Here is a 23940-nt window from a genome sequence, read left to right on the forward strand (position 1 = left end):
AGATGCATTCCTTCCCAGCATACTGGGGAGCAGACTGTGTAGCTGCCCAGCTGTAACTCCCTGGTGCTCTCTGGCCCTGCATGTCAGTGTGACCGGGTCATCTGGTGTTCCTCCTGCATGTGTCTTGGGCACTCATGAGTTCCCCTGTCTTTCTCTCAGGGCTCCATCCCCATCAGCCTTCATTACATTCTACCCATGTGGTGCTGGGGGTCTGGGCACCTCTGACCTCATGTCGTGTTCCCAGCCCCCAGTCCGCTCTGGCCAAGTGCAGGTCCAAAGCTCAGCCACTGCACTTGTACCTTTCCCAGGATGCCTTGCTCCAGATCTTTCAGCAGGTTCCAGCCTTGGCTCAATGTCTCCTACCTGGAGGTACCTCACTGGCTGAAAGAGCTCCACCTGGTTTTTCTCTGACTTTGCCCTGTTGTATGGACTTTCTGAATGGCTGTGTCCCTGCTATCAGTGTGAACTGTATGTTCCTCTGAGGACAGAGGCACCTGGTACCTAGCACACACTCGCTCAGTGACGGAGACATTCCTGGGTTGGGTGCCATGCGTGTGTGCACCTGGTTCCAGTCTCCCAACACACCCCTGAGCTGCTCTGACCCTCAGCACAGAAGAGGAGGCAAAGTTGGGGAGATCAGCCAAAGCCCAATTTCATTCTACTCAGAAACCCAGAGATTCCCCATTCCTTGCCCTAGCTGGTATTAATTCTCCCTCCCTTTCCTCCTGGCTCTCTCCCCGCCTTGGAAGGAAGCATTTCCCTCTGTGCCCCTGCCTTGGTTCCAACATTCCCATTACCTGAGACAAACTCTGTGGGAAGGGAAGGCCTCCAGCCCATCCAGCAGTTTGCAAGCTGTCTTGGTTGGGCCACTGCACTATTAGAGAGCCCAGACGGAGAAAGGGGAAGGGCCAGGCCTGAACCAGGGCCTTGAGAGCCTTCTTGTGACCCTTGGCAAATGCAGCAGTGAGCAGTGGTGGGAAGAGGTTGACTGTGAACTCTTCCAAGGCAAGTATGGGTGAAGCCTCATAGCTCAGTAGGCTGTGGGCTGCAAGTTCTAAGAACTTGCTTACGGCCAGATTGCTCAACCCCATGAACCTGGTGCAGAATAAGGTAGAAATCCTTGGAAGAGCTGTTGCTCAGCATCCCTCCCAGGCCAACATGAAAGCCTCAAGACTTTCATATCCATCACAGGACCAAACATGAATGAGCCAGAGAACTAAGGGGAAGCAGAGTTTGCCACCCTAAAATGTGATTTTTGGAATATTGAATATTTTAAACTGAGCTGGTTATTCTCAAGAAACCTCCTTTTGTTCAGCACCTCCATGCTGTATATACCATCTGCTCCTTAGTCATTTAGTAGCTGTATTGTTTATCAGATTGACTGCTGTGGTTGCCACGGTGCTTGGGTTCAAGAATTATTGTACTAAATAATGGCCCCAAAGCATAAGAGTAGTGATGCTGGCAGTTTGGATATGCCAAAGAGAAGCTGTAAATGCATCCTTTAAGTGAAAAGATGTGTATGTATAGGAAAACCATAGTGCATATAGGGTTTGGTACTATCCACAGTTTCAGGCATGGACTGGGGGTCTTGGGAATGTATCCCCCACAGATAAAGGGGACTACCGTATTGTAGAATAAGAAAGCTGTACTTAGTGAACTTGGCCGGCACTAATTTAAATTTTCTAGTTTATCCATTAATTTTTTGAATTCATTTGCATTAACTTACTAAGGCTGCCATACATAACAAAATACCACAGACTAGGTGGCTTAAATAACAGAATTTTCTCACAGTTCTGGAGGCTAGAAGTCTAAGATCAAGGTGTCAGCAGGGTAGAGGCCTCTCTTCTTGCCTTGCAGGTGGTCGTCTTCTCGTTTTGTCCTCACATGGGTTTTCTCTGTGTGTATACGTGCCCCCCGTGAACCCCATTTCTTATAAAGACACCAGTTATACGAGATCAGTGCCCACACATAGCCATATTCTGAGATGCTAGGGGATGAGGACTTCAACATAGGAATTTTGGAGAGGGGCACAATTGAATCCATAATAGCATTACTTTTTTAAAAAACCTCTTTTTACGGGGACACAAAAGTTGAAAAAAATAGTTCAGTAGACCCCATGTACACATTACTCAGCTTCAGTAATCATCATCTCTTGGCCAATCTCCTTGTATCCACACCCACACCCTTCTCCTGCCTTCTGTATTCCTTGGAAGCAAATTTCAACATCACATTCCTCCACCTGCAAATATTTCAGCATTTATTTCTAAAGTGCAAAATAAAACCACAACACCATTATGCCACATGTAAAACATTTAATAATTCCGAAATGCCATCAAATATCTAGTCCACTCAAATTTCCAGTCATCTCAGATTGTTTATTTAAATCAGGATCCACATGAGGTTCACATTGTGATTGGGTGATATATGTTTCAATCTTTTTTAATCTATAGATTTAGTCTTTTAAAAATGCAAAGTAATTTTAAAAATGCAATGTATAGATTTAGTATTAGTCTACCTCAGACACTATTTCTTCCTCTTTCCCAATTTCCTTCATAATACCTAATGCCTGTCATATTACATATTTATTTGTGTACCCGGTGCACTGTCCCTTCGCCTGCCCATCATTAGGCTAAATCTTCCATAAAAGCAGGGGAAACTCTGCAGGGAGTAATATTGAACGCGTCTGACCAATAATCTCTTCTAACAGGGTTTTTTTTCTCTTGGAACTTTTTCTGCTTGAGATGGGGAGGCTAGGAGAGAGGTATTGCATTGATTTTTAATGGTTCTCTTCTAAGATGAAATAATTTATCCAAGATGATAGGCTTAGCTTAGCAAAAGGGGGCCTTATGACTAGATGGTAATTTTTGTTTGTTCGTTCGAAATAATACCAATTAAAATGCTACCCTCAAGGTCAACTCTGGTAGGATTAGAGACGGGAAATGGAGAAAAATGTGGCAACGGATGAAGAAGGCTGTTTGGAAGGAGGATGTGGAAAATGGTGGCTTTGGCCTGGAGCAGGAGGTAGCTTAGTTTCGAAGACAAAATTACAATGGACAATTAAGGGGAAGATTTTATTCAGGCTATTGCAATAGAGAGAGCACCCCCAACCAAAGATCCGAGTGTCTCAGCAGAGTAGATTGCCTTAGACCTCTATAGTGAGGGGTAAACAAGTCATAGATGAGATTGTTTGTAAGTAGGGGAAGTCTCAGCCAGTTATCTCAAGAGCAAATATTTTTCTCTATGGTTAGCTAGTTTAAGGGGACAAATATTTCTAATCTCAGTCACTCAAAGAATGGGAATTTGAAATGTCTGTGTCTAGCTTTCGTCGGTAGGTTGAGGCCAAATAGTCTGTGTCTGGCCTTGCCACAGGTAAACCAGGGAGTTTTCTTTGGCTTTTCTGGTAGTCATGGAAGAGGACAATGAGTCTTATCTAAGTTACGTGGAAAAAGGTACTTCTCTGAGGTAAGCTGTTTCCTAAAACACAGCTTTTCAGAAAACTAAAGGTTGAGAAGATTTTCTAACTATAGTTGTTTTCTGGGAGCACAAGGCTCAGGTAAAGTTCGACATTGTCACTAGTTTGCCTGTTAGAGGACAAAATAGGAAACTGCTAGAGTTTCATTGCCTTGAAACAAACTATTTGCAAACCTGTACTCTGAACCAGATGTGAATTCAGGTATAAAATCCGGGCAATTCCCTCAGGCCTGGCTTGTGCTGAGCTGAGAACGAGCAGAGACTGATCTCAGGGAAGTTGCTTTCCTGTACTTCTACTTCCAAATACAGAGAGCTGAGTAGTTACAGTCTAAAAGTCTCTTCTAATGTTGCTTCTCCTGAGAGGCAAAAGCTGAAGATTAGACCCGAGTAGTTATTTATTGGGGTGGGAAGTAACTGGCTGTGGTTTTTCCTACCCTAGGGTTCATCCACTCCTCCATCTCCCTCACTTTAGCTAATTGAAGCTGACAGGGTCTCAGTCTGGTCTTCAGCCATTCCTTTGCCCCACAGTGGGAATACGTTGTTTTTACATATGGGAAATAATTTACAATTATATAATGGGTTCGGGAAAACGAATGGGAGAAAATCCACCAAAGCACTAAAACTTTCTTTGGGTAGTGATGTCATAAGTGGTCATTTATTTATATACTTCTAAAATGTCAAATACCGAATAGCATACACATCCCTCTGAGACCAGTTTTCCACAGGCCTTCAGCTCAGGCCTGAAGCAGTGCTCAGGGAGGGACTGGAGAAGGCACTGGGTGAGGGATGAGTTCATAAGAGCAGCTTCTCCTCTGTAGGCCAGTGAAGGGGAAGAAAGGCTTAGGGTAACCGAGTCCCAATGCGTCTCCCACAGCCTGCCTGGTCTCCTCCTGTGCTCCTCTCTCATCACATGGGTAGGGATAGTCTTTGGAAACCTGGGGGCTGCTCCCCAGTATGAGTGAACTCCCTCTGGCTCAGACCCCAGGGCAGATACAACCTGGCCCTGCCCAGTGTTCCGTGTGTCTATTCTCCCAGCCTGTACTAACTCAGCTGCCCTCCTTCACTGTATCCCTGGGCATAACTGCCCACACTCGCCATCACTTCTGGGGCAATGGCTACGCGATGTTCTGGTACAAGTAGAAACCAGGAAGTCCTGTCTCTTTCTTTGGACTCAAGGAAGTCCTAGGTTCTGGGTCCTCAGTTGCTGTTTTGGTCTGAAAGATGCTGATGCCGGGCTTCTGCTCATATCTGACTCCAGCCAGTTCTGGAATAATAATATAACTATAACACAGAGGGACTAGCTTTGCAGGTTCTGAGCACTAGGACTCTTTTGTTTAAAATAACTTTTAAATTGTCATAGGAACAGCCATTGAACATGAATTTGTACTCATTGTCATTGACTTTCCTTCTCCCTTCCCATTAAATATGTTTGAGACCCCAGAAGGTTGACTCTCAAGAGCACCCTGAAATGGAGTCCTCTAGTTAGGGATGAACCATTATTTTCGTACCGGTGGTACTGAAACAAAACTCACCAACACTGGAGACATCGAGCTGTCCCTTGAGAGAAGACCAGTTTCTTGAGAATGACAAGAAGTCAACAGAGCCTGCCTGTCTCCAGCAGATCTGGCTTATATCAGAGGTTCAAATTCTGTTTCCACCAGGAGACTCATGGGAAGTCTCACAACTGGGTGGCTCCTGCCCTTGGAGGAGGCAAGTAGAGAGCTTCCTTCCCGGCTCCCAAACATCTTCCTCAGAGCGTCTGCAGTGCACTGTATTCCAGGAGTAGTGCTTTGTGTAGAATCAGAGAAACACCCCACGGTGACTTTGAGGGGAGGCTGAAACCTTGGGAAGTACTGCTGCTCTGAGAGTCAGAAGGAGGAGCTCGGGGTGGAAGAGAAACAGGAACAGTGCAGACCTTGATGACCCTGATCCCACTGCAGAATGTATTTGTGTCCTAGGTCTCATGCGGGACCAGGGTGCCAGACCAGGAGAGACTATTCAGCTTTGTCAGGGCACAGTGACACTATGTATCCAGACTCTAGTTATCGTCTAAGAGTCACCCATTACCAACTTTTCTTCAAAAACTAAAGGGCAGTGGTTCTTTAAGCTGGCTTTATAAGATCAAATTGTTCTTTTTGATTGACTTAATTCACAAGCCAGATCAGAGACTCTCTAGTTCCGGAAATAATTACCCACGACATACACGTACTTCCTTATACACCAAATGTAGTGTTTACTCCTAGCCACGTGATCTTTCACTCTGGACATCACCTTAAGCTCTTGTTTTCATAGAATCATTTCTTCCTTTCATGGTTCTACATCCTGTTTCTTCTACAAACTGTTCTGTGCTGTTTCTAGCTGCTCTTATTCTGCATGGTCTTTTTAGGAGAATGTGCTGACCTTGAGATGCTCCTGAAATCAAGGTGGTAAGTAATAGCATCAAAAATCTGGTTCGAAGTTCCATGCTATCCCATAATGTCAGAGAGACTGAGGCCTATCTACATGGTGACCTATTTCACAACCCCCATAAGGAGCCCACATTCCATAAAATGCAGGGGATTGGTTATTATCAGGAGATCAGGAATGAGAAGAAAGCTAAAAAATAACCCCATTGACCCAAACAGGATGGGCCTGCCTCTAGTATGTTTTCCTAGTGACTCTCTTAAGATTTAGATCTTATGCATAAGTGAGCATAGCTGGAGGGGTCAGTGGCAACATCAAAGGTCAATGGGGCTCACTGTAGATAGAGTCATCTGTCCTCCACAGTGCTGGGGAGGCCTCTGTGGACATAACATTCCCAATTCATCACAGATGGATGGTCATTTCTAGATCAGGTACTCAAAAATGTTGGTTGGATTAATGCAGTAGAGGGAGAGCTGCTTTCTAGCAATTGAATTCGGCTGTGTCTGTTGAGGGGCAAAGCTTCCAGGGACTGTTCAAAATGAGGAGATGCATGGAGTCAGGAGAAGGTCTGAGGAACGCAATAGAAGAGTCTATATAGTACATAGCACTACAAGGAGAAGGGTTTTGAGATAGGGGAGTGGGGAGGCAGAATCTGAGGATCCTGAACAGGGAAACCAGAATTCTCTGCCTGAGACCTCAGCCAAAGTCACTCCTCCTGACTTCTCCCCATTTTGGGCAGGTAGTGCCAGGAACAATGAGCACAGGACAAGAAAAAAAAGGCAGGAAAGGGAAAGAGGAATAGAAAATTGGAGGGAACAAACAGAAGACAAACAATAAAATGGAAGAATGGGTGGCATTTTCCGATACTACATATATAGTTTTTTTCCTCTGATACAAAATGTATGTTTTCCGCACCAACCAATTCTCTGACACAAATTGGGTATCCCAAAATTCAACATTCAACTCAATAATGACACTATCTACCTAGAGTCAGCATCAGATCCCACAAGTTAAAGGGCTCTGTTCCACAAGACAATGTCCACTTCAGAGGCCAGCCACAAATGGGGTGCCCAAGCGACTCACACTTCTTTCCTACTCCCTATAAATTTTGGGGTTCCCACAACTCCCTCAGGTTTGGTAATGACTCGCAGAACTCAGGACAGCTTTACTTTACTTACAACTGATGCAGGGCAGAGCAAATTGCCCCCAAGTGGGCCTACCCCAGGAGAGAGAGAGAGAGAGAGACAGAGAGAGAGACAGAGAGAGAGAGACAGAGAGACAGAGAGAGAGAAGCGTTCTTTGAGTGCAAGAAAGAATTTAAATACATACTAAAGTTAGAGTCTAAAGGGAAGTTTATTAGAGAAGGAGAAATACTCCATAGACAGAGTGTGGTCTCCTCTCAGAGGCAGAGAGTGAGAGAACCTAAGAGAGACTCAGAAGGACAGAGAGACAGACAGACAGACAATGAGAGGGACAGAGTAAAGACAATGAAAACTGAAAGACACTGAGAGGCACCAAGAGGAAGACACTGAGAGGGACCCTGAGTGCTTGGAGAATTCCGGTTATATATCACTCTTTAGTTTCTTTGAATTACAGTTTAAAGACTTTGCCCATTTTCCTTTGATGATATGAGCACGCAGAGTAAAAGGATGAGAGTATGCAGCATGAAAAGGTATGACTATGTAGCCTGAAAGGCCTGCTGGCAATTCCACCCTCTCCCCCACACACACACACCCTCCCACCTCTGCCCTTTGATTCATAGGTTCCCCATGGTTTTAGCCATAGAGAATAAATGATTTTATTTTGTGTAGGGTGTGACTTAAAGTCTGTTTTCCTGTTTTCCCTTCACAGTGTGGGAAAATGGTACATTACCAATCCCAGCAGAAACCTTCCTTTGTTCTACAGGTTTCCTCCTGGACTGGCTACAGGGCTGATCCACATATTGTAGTCTATGAATATAGTTGATTTAACATTTTAGTTCTCTTGCTTCCTCCCTACATTACAACTATTTTGTTATAAAGGATACAGCCAAATTGAAGAGATGCACAGGACAAGGTATAAAGGGGCGGGGAGTAGAGCTTCTCTGCCCTCTCCAGGCCTACCAGCGCATTAACACAGAAGCTCTCTAAAACCGTTGTTTTAGGGGTTTTTATGGAGATTTTATTAGTCAGGCATGGTTGATTAAATCATCGGTCATTGGTGCTTGAATTTAATCTCTGACCCCTCTCCCCTCCAGGGAGTTTAGGGTGAGGCTGAAAGCTCTAACCTTCCAATCTTATGGTTGTTTTTCTGGCTACCAACTCACATTCTGAAGCTGCCTAGGTACCCCCTGCCCCATGAATCATCTCATTAGCATACAAAAGAGTACAAAAGGTTTTAGGAGCTCTGTGCCAGGGACCCAAAGACTGGATATTTATTTTCTCATTATACTACCACAGACATGAATCCAGCCATACCAATAATTACATTAAATACATATGGCTTAAACCCATCAATTAAGAGGCAGACTCTCAGGCTGTATTTTTAAAAAAGGCTCAACTATATGCCACCTATAAGAAACCTACTTTAAGTATAGAGATATAATATCAAGAAACTTGACCTAACCGACATTTACAGAACTCTCCACCCAACAACAGTAGAATAGCACATTCTTTCCAAGTACATGGAACATTCACTGAGAGAGAGTATATCTTAGGCTGTAAAACTAGCTTTAACAAGTTGAAGGAAATTTAAAAATCATACACGAAATAGGTTTTCGAACAAAATAAAATTAAACTAGAAATCGCTTGAAAAGTATATCTAGAAAATCTCCAAATATTTGAAGATTAAACAAAGCAAAGTCAGAAGAAGTCACAAGGAAAATTTAAAAATATTTTAAGTGGAAAGAAAAACAATACTATATATTGCCATTCATGGGACACAGCTAGACCGGTGCTTAGAAGGGCATTAATAGCATTAAATGCTTATGTAAATATACCATAGATAAAATGATCTAATTGAATGTAGAACAAAAAGATTATGACTCTCTTTATTGTAATACTTGCTTTATTGTGGTGATCTGGAGCAAAACCTGCAATATCTTCGAGGTATGCCTATACTTACTGGTTCATTCTAAGAGGCCAATATTACCCTGGTGCTAAAGCTAGACAAACACACTGCAAGGAGACTAATGACCAATATTCTTTATGAACACTGATGTCAAAATCCTCAACACATAACATCTGCAAGATGGTAGAAGAGGAAGCTCTAAGCCGTCATTCCCCCAAGAGAAACCAACTTAACAACAATATATAAACCAAACTGACTTTGTAAGAAATCCAGAAAGATTCTGAGGTTGAAGCACCTAGGTGAATAAAGCCAGTAAGAGTTGCATCAAAATGGCAGAAAATGTTTAAATAAATTTCTAAGCCAGAAATGGAGCCGCTCCTGCCTAGGGTGTCATGTCAGCAAACCAAACTTTCATGCTCCTGTATATGTTCCATTTGACCAGAAACGAAGTATATCTGGTCAGCCAATTCTCAAACACCAAACCAACTCTGGGCTCTATACTTACCTCTTTGTTCCTTGATCTTTCTAAATAAGGTCAGATATGCAGTCCTAGCCAATCATGTCCTGTTTTCCACATTGCCACATCTAACACTCTATAAAACTTGCTCTTGCCCCAAATCCAGAGCCCTTCACTGTTTATGAAACATTGTATTCCCCCAATCCATGAATTTCTTTCCCTTCAATAAAGGACATCGAACTCATTACTAAGTTGTTTTACTTTTATCATTTGACAAAAAATTTGTTGTATTTTTCCTGCCTTATCCCCTCATCCTCCCAAAAGCACAGTGCTATTGGGAGAAAAATCCCAAGTCTGGGCTTCTCCCTTGGGAGTGAAAGAGGAGTGGATCATGGATACAGTGTTCTGGCTTTTTGTGGAGATGCCCAAAGGACTGGTTTCTGTCTCACATGACTTGGAGCACCGACAAAATCCAACTACGTGCCGTCTAAACAGAGTCACTTTAAGGAGACACATCGGCTGAAAGTGAAAAGATGGAAAAAGATATCCCATGTAAATGGTGACCAAAAAGGAGCAGAGATGGCTACACTTGGACAAAATAGACTTTAAGTCAAAAATTTCACAAGAGAAAAAAAAGGACATTATATAATGATAAGAGGGTCAATTCACCAGGAAGATAGAACAATTATAAGTATATATGCACCTAATAGCAGAGTTCCCAAATACATGAAGCAAGCATTGACAGAATTGAAAGGAGAGAAAGATGGAAACACAATGGTTACTTCAACATCCCACTTTCAATAATAAATGTAATAACCATGAAAAAAGATCAATAAGGAAACAGAACTTGAGCAACACTGTAAACCAATTCTACCTAAAATACATATACAGAGCACTTTAACCAACAACAAAATACACATTCGTCTTCGGTGCATGTGGAATAATATCCAGGATAGACTATAGGTTAGGCCTCAAAACAGGTATTGACAAAATTAGGAAGATTAAAATCATACAAAGGGTTTTTTTTTTTTTTATCACAACGAATGAGAAACTAGAAATCGATAGTAAAAGGAAAACTGGAAAATCTACAAATATGTGAAAATTAAGACTCTCTTAAACAATTCATAGGTCAAAGAAGAAATCACGAGGGAAATCAGAAAATATCTTGAGACAAATGAAAATGAAAAACATAACAACCCAAAACTTACAGGATTAAAAAAAAAGCGGTCCTAAGAGGGAAGTTGCTTATAATGGTAAATGTGTACCTTAAAATAGAAGACTGAAATCAACAACCTATCTTTACACTTCAAAAAACTAGAAAAAGAACAAATTAAACTGAAAGATAGCAGAAGGAAGAAAATAGTAAAGCTTAGAGAAGAGTTAAATGAAATAGAGAATTGAAAAACAATAGAAAAGCAATGAAAGTAAGAGTTGATTTTCTGTAGCAAGATTAAGAAAAGCAAGACTCAAATAATTAAAATCAGAAAGGGAAATTAAACTGATGTCGCAGAAATGAAAGGGATTATATGAGAATGCTATGAACAACTGTACACCAACAAAATTTATAACCTAGGAGAAATGGGTCTATTCAGAGAAACATACAACTCACTAAAACTGAATCATGAAAAAATAAAAAGATTTGAGCAGAACTATAACTAGGAAGGAGACTGAACTAGTAACCAAAAACCTTTCAACAAAGAAAAACCTAGAGTCACATAGCTTCATTGGAGATTTCTAACAAACATTTGAAGAATTAATACCAACTCTCTTCGTGATCTTTCAACAATAATGAAGAGGAAGGATTACTTTCAAACTCATTCTCTGAGGATAGCATTACTGTGACCAAAGCCAGACAAAGACACTGTAAGAAAACTATAGAGTAATATCTGTGATGAATATTGATGCAAAAATCCTCAATGAAATATTAGCACATTGAATCCAACAGGACATGAAAAGCATTACACATCATGAGCAAGTAGGATTTATTCCTGAAATGCAAAGATTGTTGAATATATGAAAATCAATGTAATACACATTAACAGAAAAAAAGTACAAAAATGACACAATGATTTCAATTGTTGCAGAAAAAGTATTTGACAAAACTCAATTTTCTTTCATGATAAAACCCTCAAAAAACTAGGAACACAAAGGAACTATCTGTTTTGGACTGAATATTTGTGTCAGTCTCAAATTCATATGTTCAATCTCTAACCTCCAATGTGATGGTACTTGGAGGTGGGGCCTTAGGGAGGCAATTAAATCATGAAGATGGGACCTTGGTCTGAAAGTAATAGTGTCCTTATAAAAAGAGACTAGAGATCCTCTCCCTGCTCCCTTCTTGCCTCTCTCTCTCCATCTCTACCATGTAAGGACACAATGAGAAGGTGGCAATCTGCAAGCAAGAAAGAGCCCTTACAAACCTGACTACTAGCACCCTGATCTCATATTTCCAGCCTCCAGCACTATGAAAAAATAAATTTCTGCTTACAAACCTGACTACTAGCACCCTGATCTCATATTTCCAGCCTCCAGCACTATGAAAAAATAAATTTCTGTTGTTTTAGCACTCCGTCTATGGCATTTCGTTACGGCAGGCCAAGCAGGCTAAGACACTACCTTAATATAATAAGACCACATATGAAAACTTCACCGCTAATATAATGATCAAGAGTGAAAAACTGAAACTTTTCCTCTAACTTCAGGAATAGGTAAGGATGCCCAACTCTCACCACTTCTATTCAACATAGTACCAGAAGCCTTAGCAAGAGCAATTAAGAAAATTAAAAAAAAAGGCAAATTTGAAAGGAAAAAGTAGAATTACCCATTTGTGGATGGTATGATTTTCTACACAGAAAACCCCAAAGCTTCCACAAAAAACGTTAGAATTAAATTCAGCAAAACTGCAGGTTGAAAACCAACATAAAAAAATCAACTGTATTTCTACATTCTAGCAGTGAACAATCAGAAAATGAAATTAAGAAAACAATTCCATTTACAATAGCATCAAAAAGCATAAAATACGTAGGAATAAATTTTATCAAGGAGGTATAGACTTGTACAATGAAAACCACAAAACACTGCTGAAAGGAGGAACAAACAAATGGAAATATACCTCATACTCATGGATTGGAAGACTTAATATTACTATTAAAATGCCCATACCACACGAAGCAACCTGAAGATTAAATGCAATACCCATCAAAATCTCAACATTTTTTCCCAAAAAGAAGACAACATCCTAAAATTCATATGGGATCTCAAGGGATTTTGAGTAGCCAAAACAATCTTGAAAAAATAAAATAAAATCAGAGGACTCACATTTCTTATTTTCAAAACTTACTACAAAACTACAATAATAAAAACAGTGTGATACTGGCATAAAGACAGAAATATAGACCAAATGGAACAGAACTGAGCCCAGAAATAGACTCTCATGCATATGGTCAAATGATCTTGGATAAGGGTGACAAGACTATTCAGCGGGGAAAGAAAGGACCGTTTTTTAAACAAATGGTGCTGGGGAAAAAATAGTTATCTGCATGCAAAAGAATGAAGTTAGAGCCTTACTTAACCCCATGTACAAAAATTAACTCAGTATGACTCAAAGACCTAAACGTAGAGCTAAAATTATAGAACTGTGACATTTGATTTGGCAATTATTTCTCAGATGTGACACCTAAAGCACAGGCCACAAAATAGACAATTGGATTTCATGATTTTTTTTTTTTAAATTGTGCATCAAAAGATACTATTGATAGAGTAAAAAGGCAATCCACGGAATGGGAGAAAATATTTATAAATCATATATCTGCTAAATGATTAATATTCAGATATGGAGAACTCTTAAAATCCCACGACAAAAAGAAAACAACATGATTAAAAATGGACAAAGGACTTGAATAGACATTTCACCAAAGAAGAAATACAAATGGCCTGTAAGCACATAATAAAATATTCCTAATTAATTATTAGGAAAATGCTAATCAAAACCACAATGAGATATGACCCCACATCCATTTGGACTGCCACTTTAAAACAAACAAACAAACAAATGGAAAATAAGTGTTAGTGAGGTTGGCAAAAATTACAACTCTTGTGCATTGTTGGTTGGATTTTAAAATGTTGGAGCCGCTTTGGAAACTAGTATGGTAATTTCTTGAAAATTAAAAATAAGAGTTACCATATGGATCCAGCATTCCACCCCATGTATATACCCCAAATATTTGAAAGCAAGATTCTAAAGAGATATTGTACACTTTGTGTTCACAGCAGCATTATTTATAACAGTCAGTGGTAGAAGTAACTAAAGTGAATGGATAAGCAAAATATGGCACACACATACGATGAAATATTACTTAACCTTAAAAAGGAAGAAAATTGTGAAATTTTACAATATGGGTAAACCTTGAGGACATTATGCTAAGTGAAATAAGCCAGTCACTAAAAGAGAAATACTGCACAATTTCACTTGCATGAAGTACCTAGAAGAGTCAAATCCATGGAGACAGAATGATGGTTGTCAGGGGCTGGTTGGGAGAAAGAAATATGGTTGACTAATAGGCGTAGAGTTTCAGTTTTGCAAGATGAAAAAGTGTTCTGGAGATGAAAGTTCGTTGCACAATATGAGTGTGTTAATCCACTGAACTGTACAGTTAAAAATGTTTAAGATGGTAAATTTTATGTTATGTGAATTTTAACCTCCCCCAGAGGTGGGGGCGAGGGAAGGAGGGAAGGAGATAGGAAAAAAGCTCCATACTACTCTATACAGAAGATAAAGCAGCCCTTCTTATATCAAAGCCCACTTCTTCAAACAAATGTGAGGACACAATAAAAATACTTTAAAATACTTAAATGAGAGAAATACAGTGACTGCTGCAAGGATAGTGAAGTATCCTCACCACGCTGTGAGGCTAGTGGCCTACATTGCCCCAGTGGCTGCCCAGTACCAACTGAGCAATTGGGACCTGTCCTTCAAAAATTTGGGGATGTACATTTTTGTATATAGTAGTAATTTCCTGAAGGATGGGTACAGCCATCTTCCTATTTGGGGATCTCTCGGCTACAGTGGCTTCCCCCAGCGGCATCCATCAGGAGATTTAAAGGAACAGTATTTTTTTTCTTACTTTTTTGACATTAATGAAAATCTTCGTCAGGTCACTGGCTGACCTCAGAGATGATGGGACAGGAACTTCAGTAACTACATGTAATATGGAATACACCCCTTGCAATAACAGTTTAGAAGTCATAAATGGATGGCTTCGACCCCAAACAAAAATTGACAATCTCTGCACAATGGGAGAATTAGGTCTCCAGAGTTACCACAATTTAATATTTAGGATGTCCAGTTCCCAAGTTTACAAATATGCTCGATGAGCTAGAAAAACCATGAACAAAAACCAAAATAAATCAGAAAAACAATGTATGAAAAAAAATGAATATATCAGTAAAGAGATTGAAATTATAACAAGGAACCAAACAGACGATGACAATTTAGGAAGAAACAAGAATCAGTTGTTCTCCCTAGACAATTATATGTGGGCAGACTCTGTCTCAAGTAACTATTTCAGAACTCAGAAGTCTATTATAAGGCTTGCAGTTTCCAGGGGAAGGAAGGCTTGACTGATAAACTGTGGTTAAAATAATTGAAGAATTGTTATTTATTACATAATTTGAAAGTGAGTGGTGAGTCTGTGACTGCTGATGTGAAGACAGCTGACGAATTTTTAGAAACTCTAGATAAGCTGATTGTGGAGGAAAATTACTTGCCAGAGAAAATATTCAATACAGATGAGACCTCCCTATTCTGGGAATGGAGTCCTAAAAGGACTTTTCATCCAAAGGAAGGCCAAGTCAATGACAGATTTCAAGGCTTTTAAGGACAGGTTAAACATATTGCTTGGGGGCAATGGTGCAACTGCAAATTGAAACCCTTTGTGATCTGGCAGAGATAACCCCAGGGCCTTCAAGCATATCAATAAGCACACGCTGCTGGTGTACTACGGGAACAATAAGAAGTCAGGGTGACCCAGCTCCTCTTCCAAAATGCCCTCTTGAATTGTTATGTCAGCAAAATTGTGTAGTTTGGAGAATAACATACCTTTCAAGATTTTGTGAATTGTTGATAATTCACCTGGACATCCTCTCTTTATTGGTGATCTTCACCCCAATATCAAAGTGGTGTTTCTCCCTCCAAACACTACCTTTTTGATCAAGAAGTTATAGCAGTTTTTAAGGCCTACTACCTGAGGATGACTTTGCCGGCTATGATCCCTTCCGAAAGGATTATAACTCTACGACAGTATCAAGAACCTAGAAGAGAAGGTTATACCATACAGCCTAAGTGTGTAGTAGGCTACACCATGCAAGTTCACATAATCATGAAATCCCCTAATGATGCATTTCTCAGAACATATCTCTGTCGTTAAGTGGCACGACCGTACTTTAGTACAGCCCCCTGAACTAAGAATGCTAGTACAGAGAAACGTAGGTGCTGCAAATACCTAAAATTTTAGGTATTCCACAAATACCTAAAAAGGTGGAAGCAGCTTTGGAACTGGAGAAGGGATAGCGGCTGGAAGAATTTTTAGGTTCATGCTAGAAAAAGCCTGCATTGCTGAGAATGGCCCATTAATAGTGACTCTGGTGAGGAGCCAAAAAAAAAAAAAAAAAAAACGAGACAGAGAGCTGTAGAGAGAGCTTCAAACTTTTAAGAAAATACTTAAGTAGTCCTGAACAGAATAAGGTAGAAATATGGATGGTAAAGGCCATTCTGATGAGGTCTCAAATGGAAATGAGAAACACGTTATCGGACAATAGAGGAAATGCTATCCTTGTTATAAACTGTCGAAGACCGTGGCTGTTTTCCTGTCTGGGTGTTTTGTGGAAGTTAAAACTTGTGAGAAATGAAATTAGTTATTTGACTGATGAAATATCTAACCAAAATGTTGAAGGAGTGGCTTGGTTTCTCTTGACTACTTACATTAAAATGCAAGTAGAATAAAATGACTTAGAAGCAGAACTGTTCATCAGAAAGGAAGTTGAACTTAAATGTTTTGAAAAATTATAGATTATCCGTATTGTAAAGAATGAAGTGGCCTGTTCTGGAGAGAACTTTAAGGATGCTGCCAAACTACCATTTGATGAGGAGATTGCTCAGCCATCTAAACAAAAGCCAGTAACCACTGTTCCAGACAATGGAAGCATGACTCCTCTATCCGGCAAGGCAATCCAGAGATCATCAAAACAATATCAAAAGAAGGCGCACAAGGAGTCAATGCCCCTTGCCCAGAGTTGTGCTCCTTGGCCATGCCAAGCGTGGCTCAGTTGGACCAGTTATGGCACTGGCCACAATGGTTGCCTTTGGCAATATCCACATGGTGCTGCCTCTGCCACTACACAAAGTACAGCAGCCAAAAAAGCTAGAGTAGCAATACTTACACCAGACAAAAGAGAATTTAAAACGAAGGTTATATATAACAAGAGATAAAGAAGGACTCAGTTATCCCCCTTCTAGGTATTTATCCAAAGAAATCCAAAACACTGCTTCAAAGGGACATGTGAATTTATATGTTCATTGCAGCATTATTTACAATAGTCAAGATATAGAGGATACCTGGGTGTCCATTGGTGGATGAATGGATAAAGAAGAGGTGGTACGTATGTACAATGGACTATTACTCAGCTATAAAAAAATATGAAATATTGCCATCTGTACCAACGTGGATAGACATAGAGGGTGCTGAGTGGATTAGGTGAGAGAAAGACGAATGCCATATAATTTCACTTATGTGTGGAATCTAAAGAACAAAATAAACAAACAAGCAGGACAGAAACAAACTCACAGATACAGAAAATGTTTTGATGGTTTCCAGATGGGAAGGGAGTTTGGGGGTGGGTGAAAAAGGGGAAGGGATTAAGAAATACAAATGGGTAGTTACAAACTAGTTATGGGGATGCTAAGTATAGCATAAGGAATACAGCCAGTAATATTGTAATAACTGTGTATACTGTCAGATGGGTACTAGATTTATCAGGGTGATATCTTTGTAAGTAATATAAATGTCTAATCATTATATTGTATACCTGAAACTAATATAATATCACATGCCACCTGCAATTAAAAAAAAAGAAGCCAAGATAGCAAAGAGATATCTTCCCTTCCAGGTTCACTGCAGCATTATTCAAGATATAGAAATAACATAAATGTCTATTGATGGATAAGTGAATATAAAGAAATTCCTTTATACATATACAATGGCTATATATATATATGTGTATATATATATGATGAAATATTAGGCTTACCTATGAAATCCTGCCATTTGCAATATGAATGGAGCTGGGGAATACTATGTTAAGCAAAATAAGCAACACACAGAAAAAGATATATTGAATGATCTCCCTTTTATGTGCAATCTAAAATAGTCAAATTCATAGAATCAGAGAGTAGAATGGTGGTTGCCAGGGACTGGAGGAAGGGGAAAACAGGGCGATGTTAGTCAAAGGTACAAAGTTTTAGTTACACAAAATTAATAATTTCTGGAGATCTAATGTACTTCACGGTGTCAATACTTAACAATACTGTATTTTATACCTATAATTTGTAAGAGGATAGATCTTAAATGTTCTCACCACACCCACACACCCACACACCCACACGTTACCTATGTAGAAGTAATAAATATATTAATTAGCATGATTATGGTCATCATTTCACAATATACACATGTATCAAAACATCAAGCTGTACACCATATATATATATACATATCTAATTTTTATATGTTAACAATATCTCAGTAAAGTTGTTTTTAAAAAAGAAAAATAATGGTAAGAAAATACTACTATGAACAATTATATGCGAACAAATCAGATAACCTAGATAAAATGGGAAAATTCCTAGAAACACAAAACCTAGTAAGACCAAATCACAAAGAATCTGAAATTCTGAATAGACCTCTAATATTTCTAAAAGATTGAAACAGTAAACAAAAAAACTTCCAGCAACAAAAAAAAGCCAGGATAAGATGACTTCACTGGCAAGTTCTACTAAATATTTAAAGAATTAACACCAATGCTTCACAAATGCTTCCAAAAAACTGAAGAAAATGAAGAACTTTCTAACACATGCTATGAGGTAAGCACTCAAGAAAGGAAAACTACAGTCCAATGTCCTTCACGATTATTGATGCTAAAATCCTCAGAAAATACTAGCAAATGCAATTCAATGGCATTTTTAAATGATTATACATCACAACCAAGTGGAGTTTATCCCCAGAATGAGAATGATTCAACATTTGAAAATCAATCAATATATTAGTATTAGCATAACGAAGAAGAAAACCACTTGATCGCCTCAGTTGATCCGGAAAAAGTATTTGACAAAATTCAACACGATTTTATGATTAAAAAAAACAAACAAATAGTTAATACCTAGGAATAGAAACAAACTACCTCAACCTAATAAAGGCCTATAAGAAAATCCCACAGGTAACACTGTACTCAATGGTTAAAGCTTCTCTCCTAAGGTCATGAACAAGACAAGGATGTCCTCTCTCACCACTTCTATTCTAGGCAGAATAATTAGGCAAGTAAAAGAAATAAAAGGCATCCAAATTAGAAAGGAAGAAATAAAATTATACCTGCTCACAAATGACATGATCTTATATATAGGGAACCCTCTAGAATCTACACATACTCAGTAAAGTTGTAGGATATAAAATCAACAAATAAAAATCACTTGTATTTCTATGCACTAGCAACAAACCACCTCCAAAAATTAAAAAAACAATTCCATTTACAAAAGCATAAAAAAAAAGTTACTTATGAAGAAACTGAACCATGTAGATGACAGATCTGTACACTGAAAATCACAAAATTGCAAAACAAAAATAAATTAAAGAAGACCTAAAGAAATAGAAAGGTGTCCCACATTCACGAATTGGAAGACTTTATATTGCTAAGATGACATTTTCTGTTAGGGATTGAATTGTGTCCCCCCAGAATATATGTTGACATTCTTACTCCCAATACATGTAAATATGACCTAATTTGGAAATAGAGTCTTTGCAGATATAATCAAGTTAATATGAGGTCATACTTGATTAGGATGGCCCCTACTCAGATATGGATAGAGTTCTTATAAGAAAAATTTGGACACAGACAGACACAAAGGGAAGACAGCTATGTGAAGATGGAGGTCAAGACCGAAATTTATTGGATTTTGTTAACCAATGTCATCATAAAAAATAATTAATTAAAAAATAAAAAGACATTACTATAAAAAAATACCACGAACTCAATGGCTTAAACAACAAAAATTAATTTTCTATGTTCTATAGGCTAGAAGTTCAAGATCCATTCGCCATCAGGGTTGGTTCAGACACCAGATGTAAGCTCAGAAATTCCCAGGCCACCTGTTCTTCTTATAAAGTGGCCATAAATTTAAGGGATTCCTAAAAATCCCCTCAGGCTCAATGATTTATTAGAATTACACACTGAACTCACAAAAGCTCCATACTTATGATTATACAATTTTACTGTAGAGGATACAAATCAGGACCAGCCAAATGAAGAGATGTATGAGGGGAGGTCTGAAAAGGGAAGTTATCCCAGGTGGGAAGCTTCTGTATCCTCAGGATACATCACTATCCTGGCACAGGGATGTGTTCACCAGCCTTGGAGGTCTCCCTAAATCTCTATGTCCACAGTTTTCACTGGGGTTTCATTATGTAGGCATGATCGATTGAATTATTAGCCACATGACTGAACTCAATCTCCAGCTCCTCTCCCCTCTCTGGAGGTCAGACCCATATCACATGGCTCAAAGCCCCAATTCCCTAATCACATGGTTAGTCTTTCTCCATGCCCAGCCCCCATCTTGAATCATCTCACTAGCATAAACTCAGATGTAGTCCAGGCTCTGCCCATGGATAACGAAGATGCTCCTACCACTTGGGAAATACTAAGGATTTAGAGGCTCCCTCCCAGAAACCAGGGACAAAGAGCAGCCACATTCTTTATTATACAACACGCATGCTCCCTGCACAGTACCTCATTTGCGGTACTGAGGGGGGCTCCACACTAGTCGCTGCTGCAGCTCAGAAGTGTCAGCTGTCACCTAGGAGCCTGGGACAGGGTCTAGCCTCTGGTGGCGATGGGAGTCTTGCTTCCAGATGGAAGATGTTCTCTCCGCGATTGTGGGGTATGGGTGGGTATGTGAATGGTGGGCATGTGACCAGTGGGCAGCCCCTCCTCCTCCCCTTCCTTTCCTGAAATAGGATTTCTTTCACTTGGGCTGGGAGCTCATTGGGTCCTCGCTGTTGGTGACCCAAAGGACCTTCAGCACAGACACCAGAGGAAGCTAGCTGTCAGTCTGCCAGCCCCACAGGGAGACTGAGTCACAGCCAGGTGTTTCCCCATCCTCTGCCCTGGAATTTATTGCAGGTATAGATCTCCTTGCAGCCCATCTAAGATTAAAGATGTTCTCATCTCAATGGCTGCTTCTGCTCATGCCTCAGGAGTAGAAATGGCTCATCCCCCTAATGTGACCTTTTTTTTTTTTTTTTTAAACCTCCGCCTGGAGGGAGGCCTTGCCTTAGAGCCTACTGAAAATTGAGGGCACACTTCACTCCCTGGGCTTTCCTGTGTGACTGCGCTTTGCTGAGAAAGTTCTAGAATGCCATGAGGAGGGAAGAGATGATGGAGTGTGATGGTCAATTTTACATGTCAAGTTGACTGGATCAGAAACATTGTTTCTGAGCATGTTTGTGAGTGTGTTTCCCGATGAGATTAGCATTTGACCAATGGACTCAGTAAAGCAATCGACCCTCTCCCACGTGGAGGGTGTCATCCAATCCACTGAGGGTCTGAGTAGAACAGAAACAGGGAGGAAGGAGGAATTAGGATAAGACATCTCCTCTTATCTTCTCCTGCCCTTGGACCGGGATTCACATCAGCTCCCCTGGTTCCCTAGACTTCAGATTCAAGCTGAATTACACCACCAGCTTTTCTGGGCTCTCCAGCTTGTTGACAGCAGCTTATTGGACTTCTCAGTCCACATAGTCATGTGAAACAATTCTTCATAATAAATCGTGTGTCTACATATAATATCTACATACCTATATATATATATAATGTATATACATAGAGTATATATATCCTATTGGTTCTGTTTCTCTGGCAAGCCCTGTCTGAGCCCCCGGACAGCCTCCAGCTGCACAACCTGTGTGGCCGTGTGGGCAGCACCGAACAGAAAGCAGGCCCTGGGCCTCCTGGAAGTGCTTGCTGATGGGATCAAACCCAGGCAGGGCTGGGGCAGGACGAACAGAACCTCTGTAGGTGCAGAGTCTGGCCAAGGAGTGGGCCCAGGGCTCTGCCACAGCCGCTCTCTGGGAAGACCACTGCGAAGAGGAGTGGTCAGGAGGACTGGGGGTGCTGCTCTAGGTTCGGAGGGAGGGAGTGCTGGGAGTATGGAGGGGGACAGAGTGTCCCACTCACCTCAGGGAGCCGACATTCTCTGCTGCACAAAGCAGGTGTTTTCACCGCCCTCATGATGTATCCTCTATTTCCTGTTCAGCAGGCATGTAAATTTGGACATGAATCTTATTTCTGTGGGTCTCGGCTTCCTCAGGGAGACGTTGAGGTCACTCTCCCTCTGGGACCTGAGCCTGCAGGCTGGTCACCTGGGCACTGGCCCGCAAACTTCCAGCAGGTGCTTCCTCCCAAACACTTCCATGGGGCCAAGGCAAGAGCCGCAAAGGACACCATGGGACCGTTCCCCTAACCGATGCTGTAAACCCAAGAAAGTTCAGGATGGTGGTAGCTGGAACCGGGTGTGCAATGGCCCCACCCCTAGGAGAGGGGAGGAGGATGCTGCCCAGTCCCCCTCCCCTGAGAGAGCTCCAGGAGCTGTGGCTGCACAATTCGGGAGGCAGAGCTCTACATCTGCACCATGTTCTGGGTTCCTGTTCTGCTGGTGTTCCTTGCTCACTGCACAGGTAAGAACACCCCAAATCTTGCTGCCCCTGGCCCCTTCCCTTGCCCTTCCCTGCCCTGCCCCAGGTGCCCATGTGCTTCTGTCTCCCCAGGTTGTGGCCCTCAGCCCGTGCTGAATCAGCCACCGTCCGTGTCCTCGTCCCTTGGAACCACAATCCATCTGGCCTGCACCCTGAGCAGCGACCATGATGTCAGCATTTATAGCATCTACTGGTACCAGCAGAAGCCTGGCCACCCCCCAAGATTCTTGCTGAGATATTTCTCCCAGTCAAATAAGAAACAGGGTCCCAATATCCCCTCGCGCTTCTCTGGGTTCAAAGACGTGACCAAGAATACCGGGTATTTGATCATCTCTGAGCTGCAGCCTGAGGATGAGGCTGTGTATTACTGTGCTGTGGGGAACCAGAGCTTAGGGAAGGAGAAGGAGATGGAGAGGGAGAGGAAAGAAGAAAAGGAGCCTGATGGTTCAGTGTCCCAGGCACCCCCGGACATGCTTACCGTGAACTAAAGACCGAAGGGACGAGCATCCCCGTGGAGGGAGCAAGGACGAGGAGGGATGGTGGGCTGTGCAAAGCAGAGGCGATGCTCCTTGTCTAGCTAGGCCTTGTTGGAGGCTAGATTGGGGGATTAAAGCTGCTTGTATCTTAAGAAGTTGTTTTGCTGTGTTTAGTCTGACTGGTGTGCTGAATTGTACTGAGTAGGCCCCAGCTGCTCAGAATGGGTGGGACGTACCCAAGAACCAACGGAGAACAAAATTCCCAGGAGACTGGCTGGTCATGGTCTGCTTCGCTGGAGCCCTTGCGCTTGTAGGTTATGGAGGGCATGGGGCTGACATAAGCACATTGGGGGACTGCTCTGGCCCAGGACAGGACTCTCCCTCTGCTGTCACTTGATTATTTGCAGGAGTTACAGGGTAAACAAGCAGAGAAATGCCTTTACTGGGCCTCTGGGGAGGAGAGTGGTGCCAAGTAACTGTCTGGAGCAGGTGCTCTACCTTGGTACTACTGACATTTGGAATTAGACAGTTCTTTGTTGCGGGGGCCTGTCCTGTGCATTGTAGGACATTGAGCAGCATCCCTGGCCTCTGTGCACTAAAAGCCAGTACCTGCACATTCTCATCCCTAATTATTACAAGTCGAAATGTCTTCAGGAGTTGCTCGATGTCCTCAGGGAGGCAAAATCACCCCAAATGAAAACTACTAGTCCAGGTGAGAGAAATACATATACTCTTCTGTGCAGGAGAGCAGCAGAACTGGCAATTATATTTTCTGTAAAGGACCAGATTGTAAATAATTTTGGCTTTCCAGGCCATATGATCTTTTTCTCAACTACTGAATTCTGTCTTTATAGCATGAAAGCAGCCATAGATAGACAATATGTAAAGAGATAAGCATGGTTGTTTCTGTTCAACTTCATTTACAGAAACAGAGAAGGCTACGCCAAAAACGGCCACTGTTTGCCAACCCCTGCTCCAGAGACCCCAGTTATGGCCTCCAGGTTTCAACCAAGCCATGCTTGGTGGGCTAATCAAGGTCATCCTCCACTCCTCCTGCCTGACGACCCCA

General features: G+C 41.2%; 2 protein-coding genes across 4 annotated transcripts in view; one reads left to right on the forward strand and one right to left on the reverse strand.

The window, feature by feature from the left end:
* Positions 1–22979, reverse strand: part of TOP3B (DNA topoisomerase III beta) — a 53582-nt gene extending 30603 nt beyond the window's left edge. For all 3 annotated transcript variants that reach the window (XM_036221022.1, XM_016127229.2, XM_016127228.2), the window contains exon 1: positions 22874–22979. The gene's annotated coding sequence lies outside the window, so the exon portion shown is untranslated. The remainder of the gene's footprint in view (positions 1–22873) is intronic.
* On the forward strand, positions 21911–22907 carry VPREB1 (V-set pre-B cell surrogate light chain 1). The gene is made up of 2 exons (XM_016127231.2): positions 21911–22377; positions 22468–22907. The coding sequence occupies exons 1-2, from the start codon at positions 22332–22334 to the stop codon at positions 22881–22883; spliced, it is 462 nt and encodes a 153-aa protein (XP_015982717.1). The 5' UTR covers positions 21911–22331; the 3' UTR covers positions 22884–22907.
* Positions 22980–23940: the final 961 nt, after the last annotated feature.

Source organism: Rousettus aegyptiacus, unplaced genomic scaffold, assembly GCF_014176215.1.
Source record: "Rousettus aegyptiacus isolate mRouAeg1 unplaced genomic scaffold, mRouAeg1.p scaffold_m13_p_5, whole genome shotgun sequence".
NCBI classification, from domain to species: domain Eukaryota; kingdom Metazoa; phylum Chordata; class Mammalia; order Chiroptera; family Pteropodidae; genus Rousettus; species Rousettus aegyptiacus.

Bases quoted from the DNA above. Each gene is read 5' to 3' on its own strand.
- VPREB1 (XM_016127231.2), top strand. From the start codon at position 22,332: ATGTTCTGGGTTCCTGTTCTGCTGGTGTTCCTTGCTCACTGCACAG. The intron at 22,378-22,467 runs GTAAGAACACCC...CTGTCTCCCCAG, and splicing joins GTTCCTTGCTCACTGCACAG to GTTGTGGCCCTCAGCCCGTG.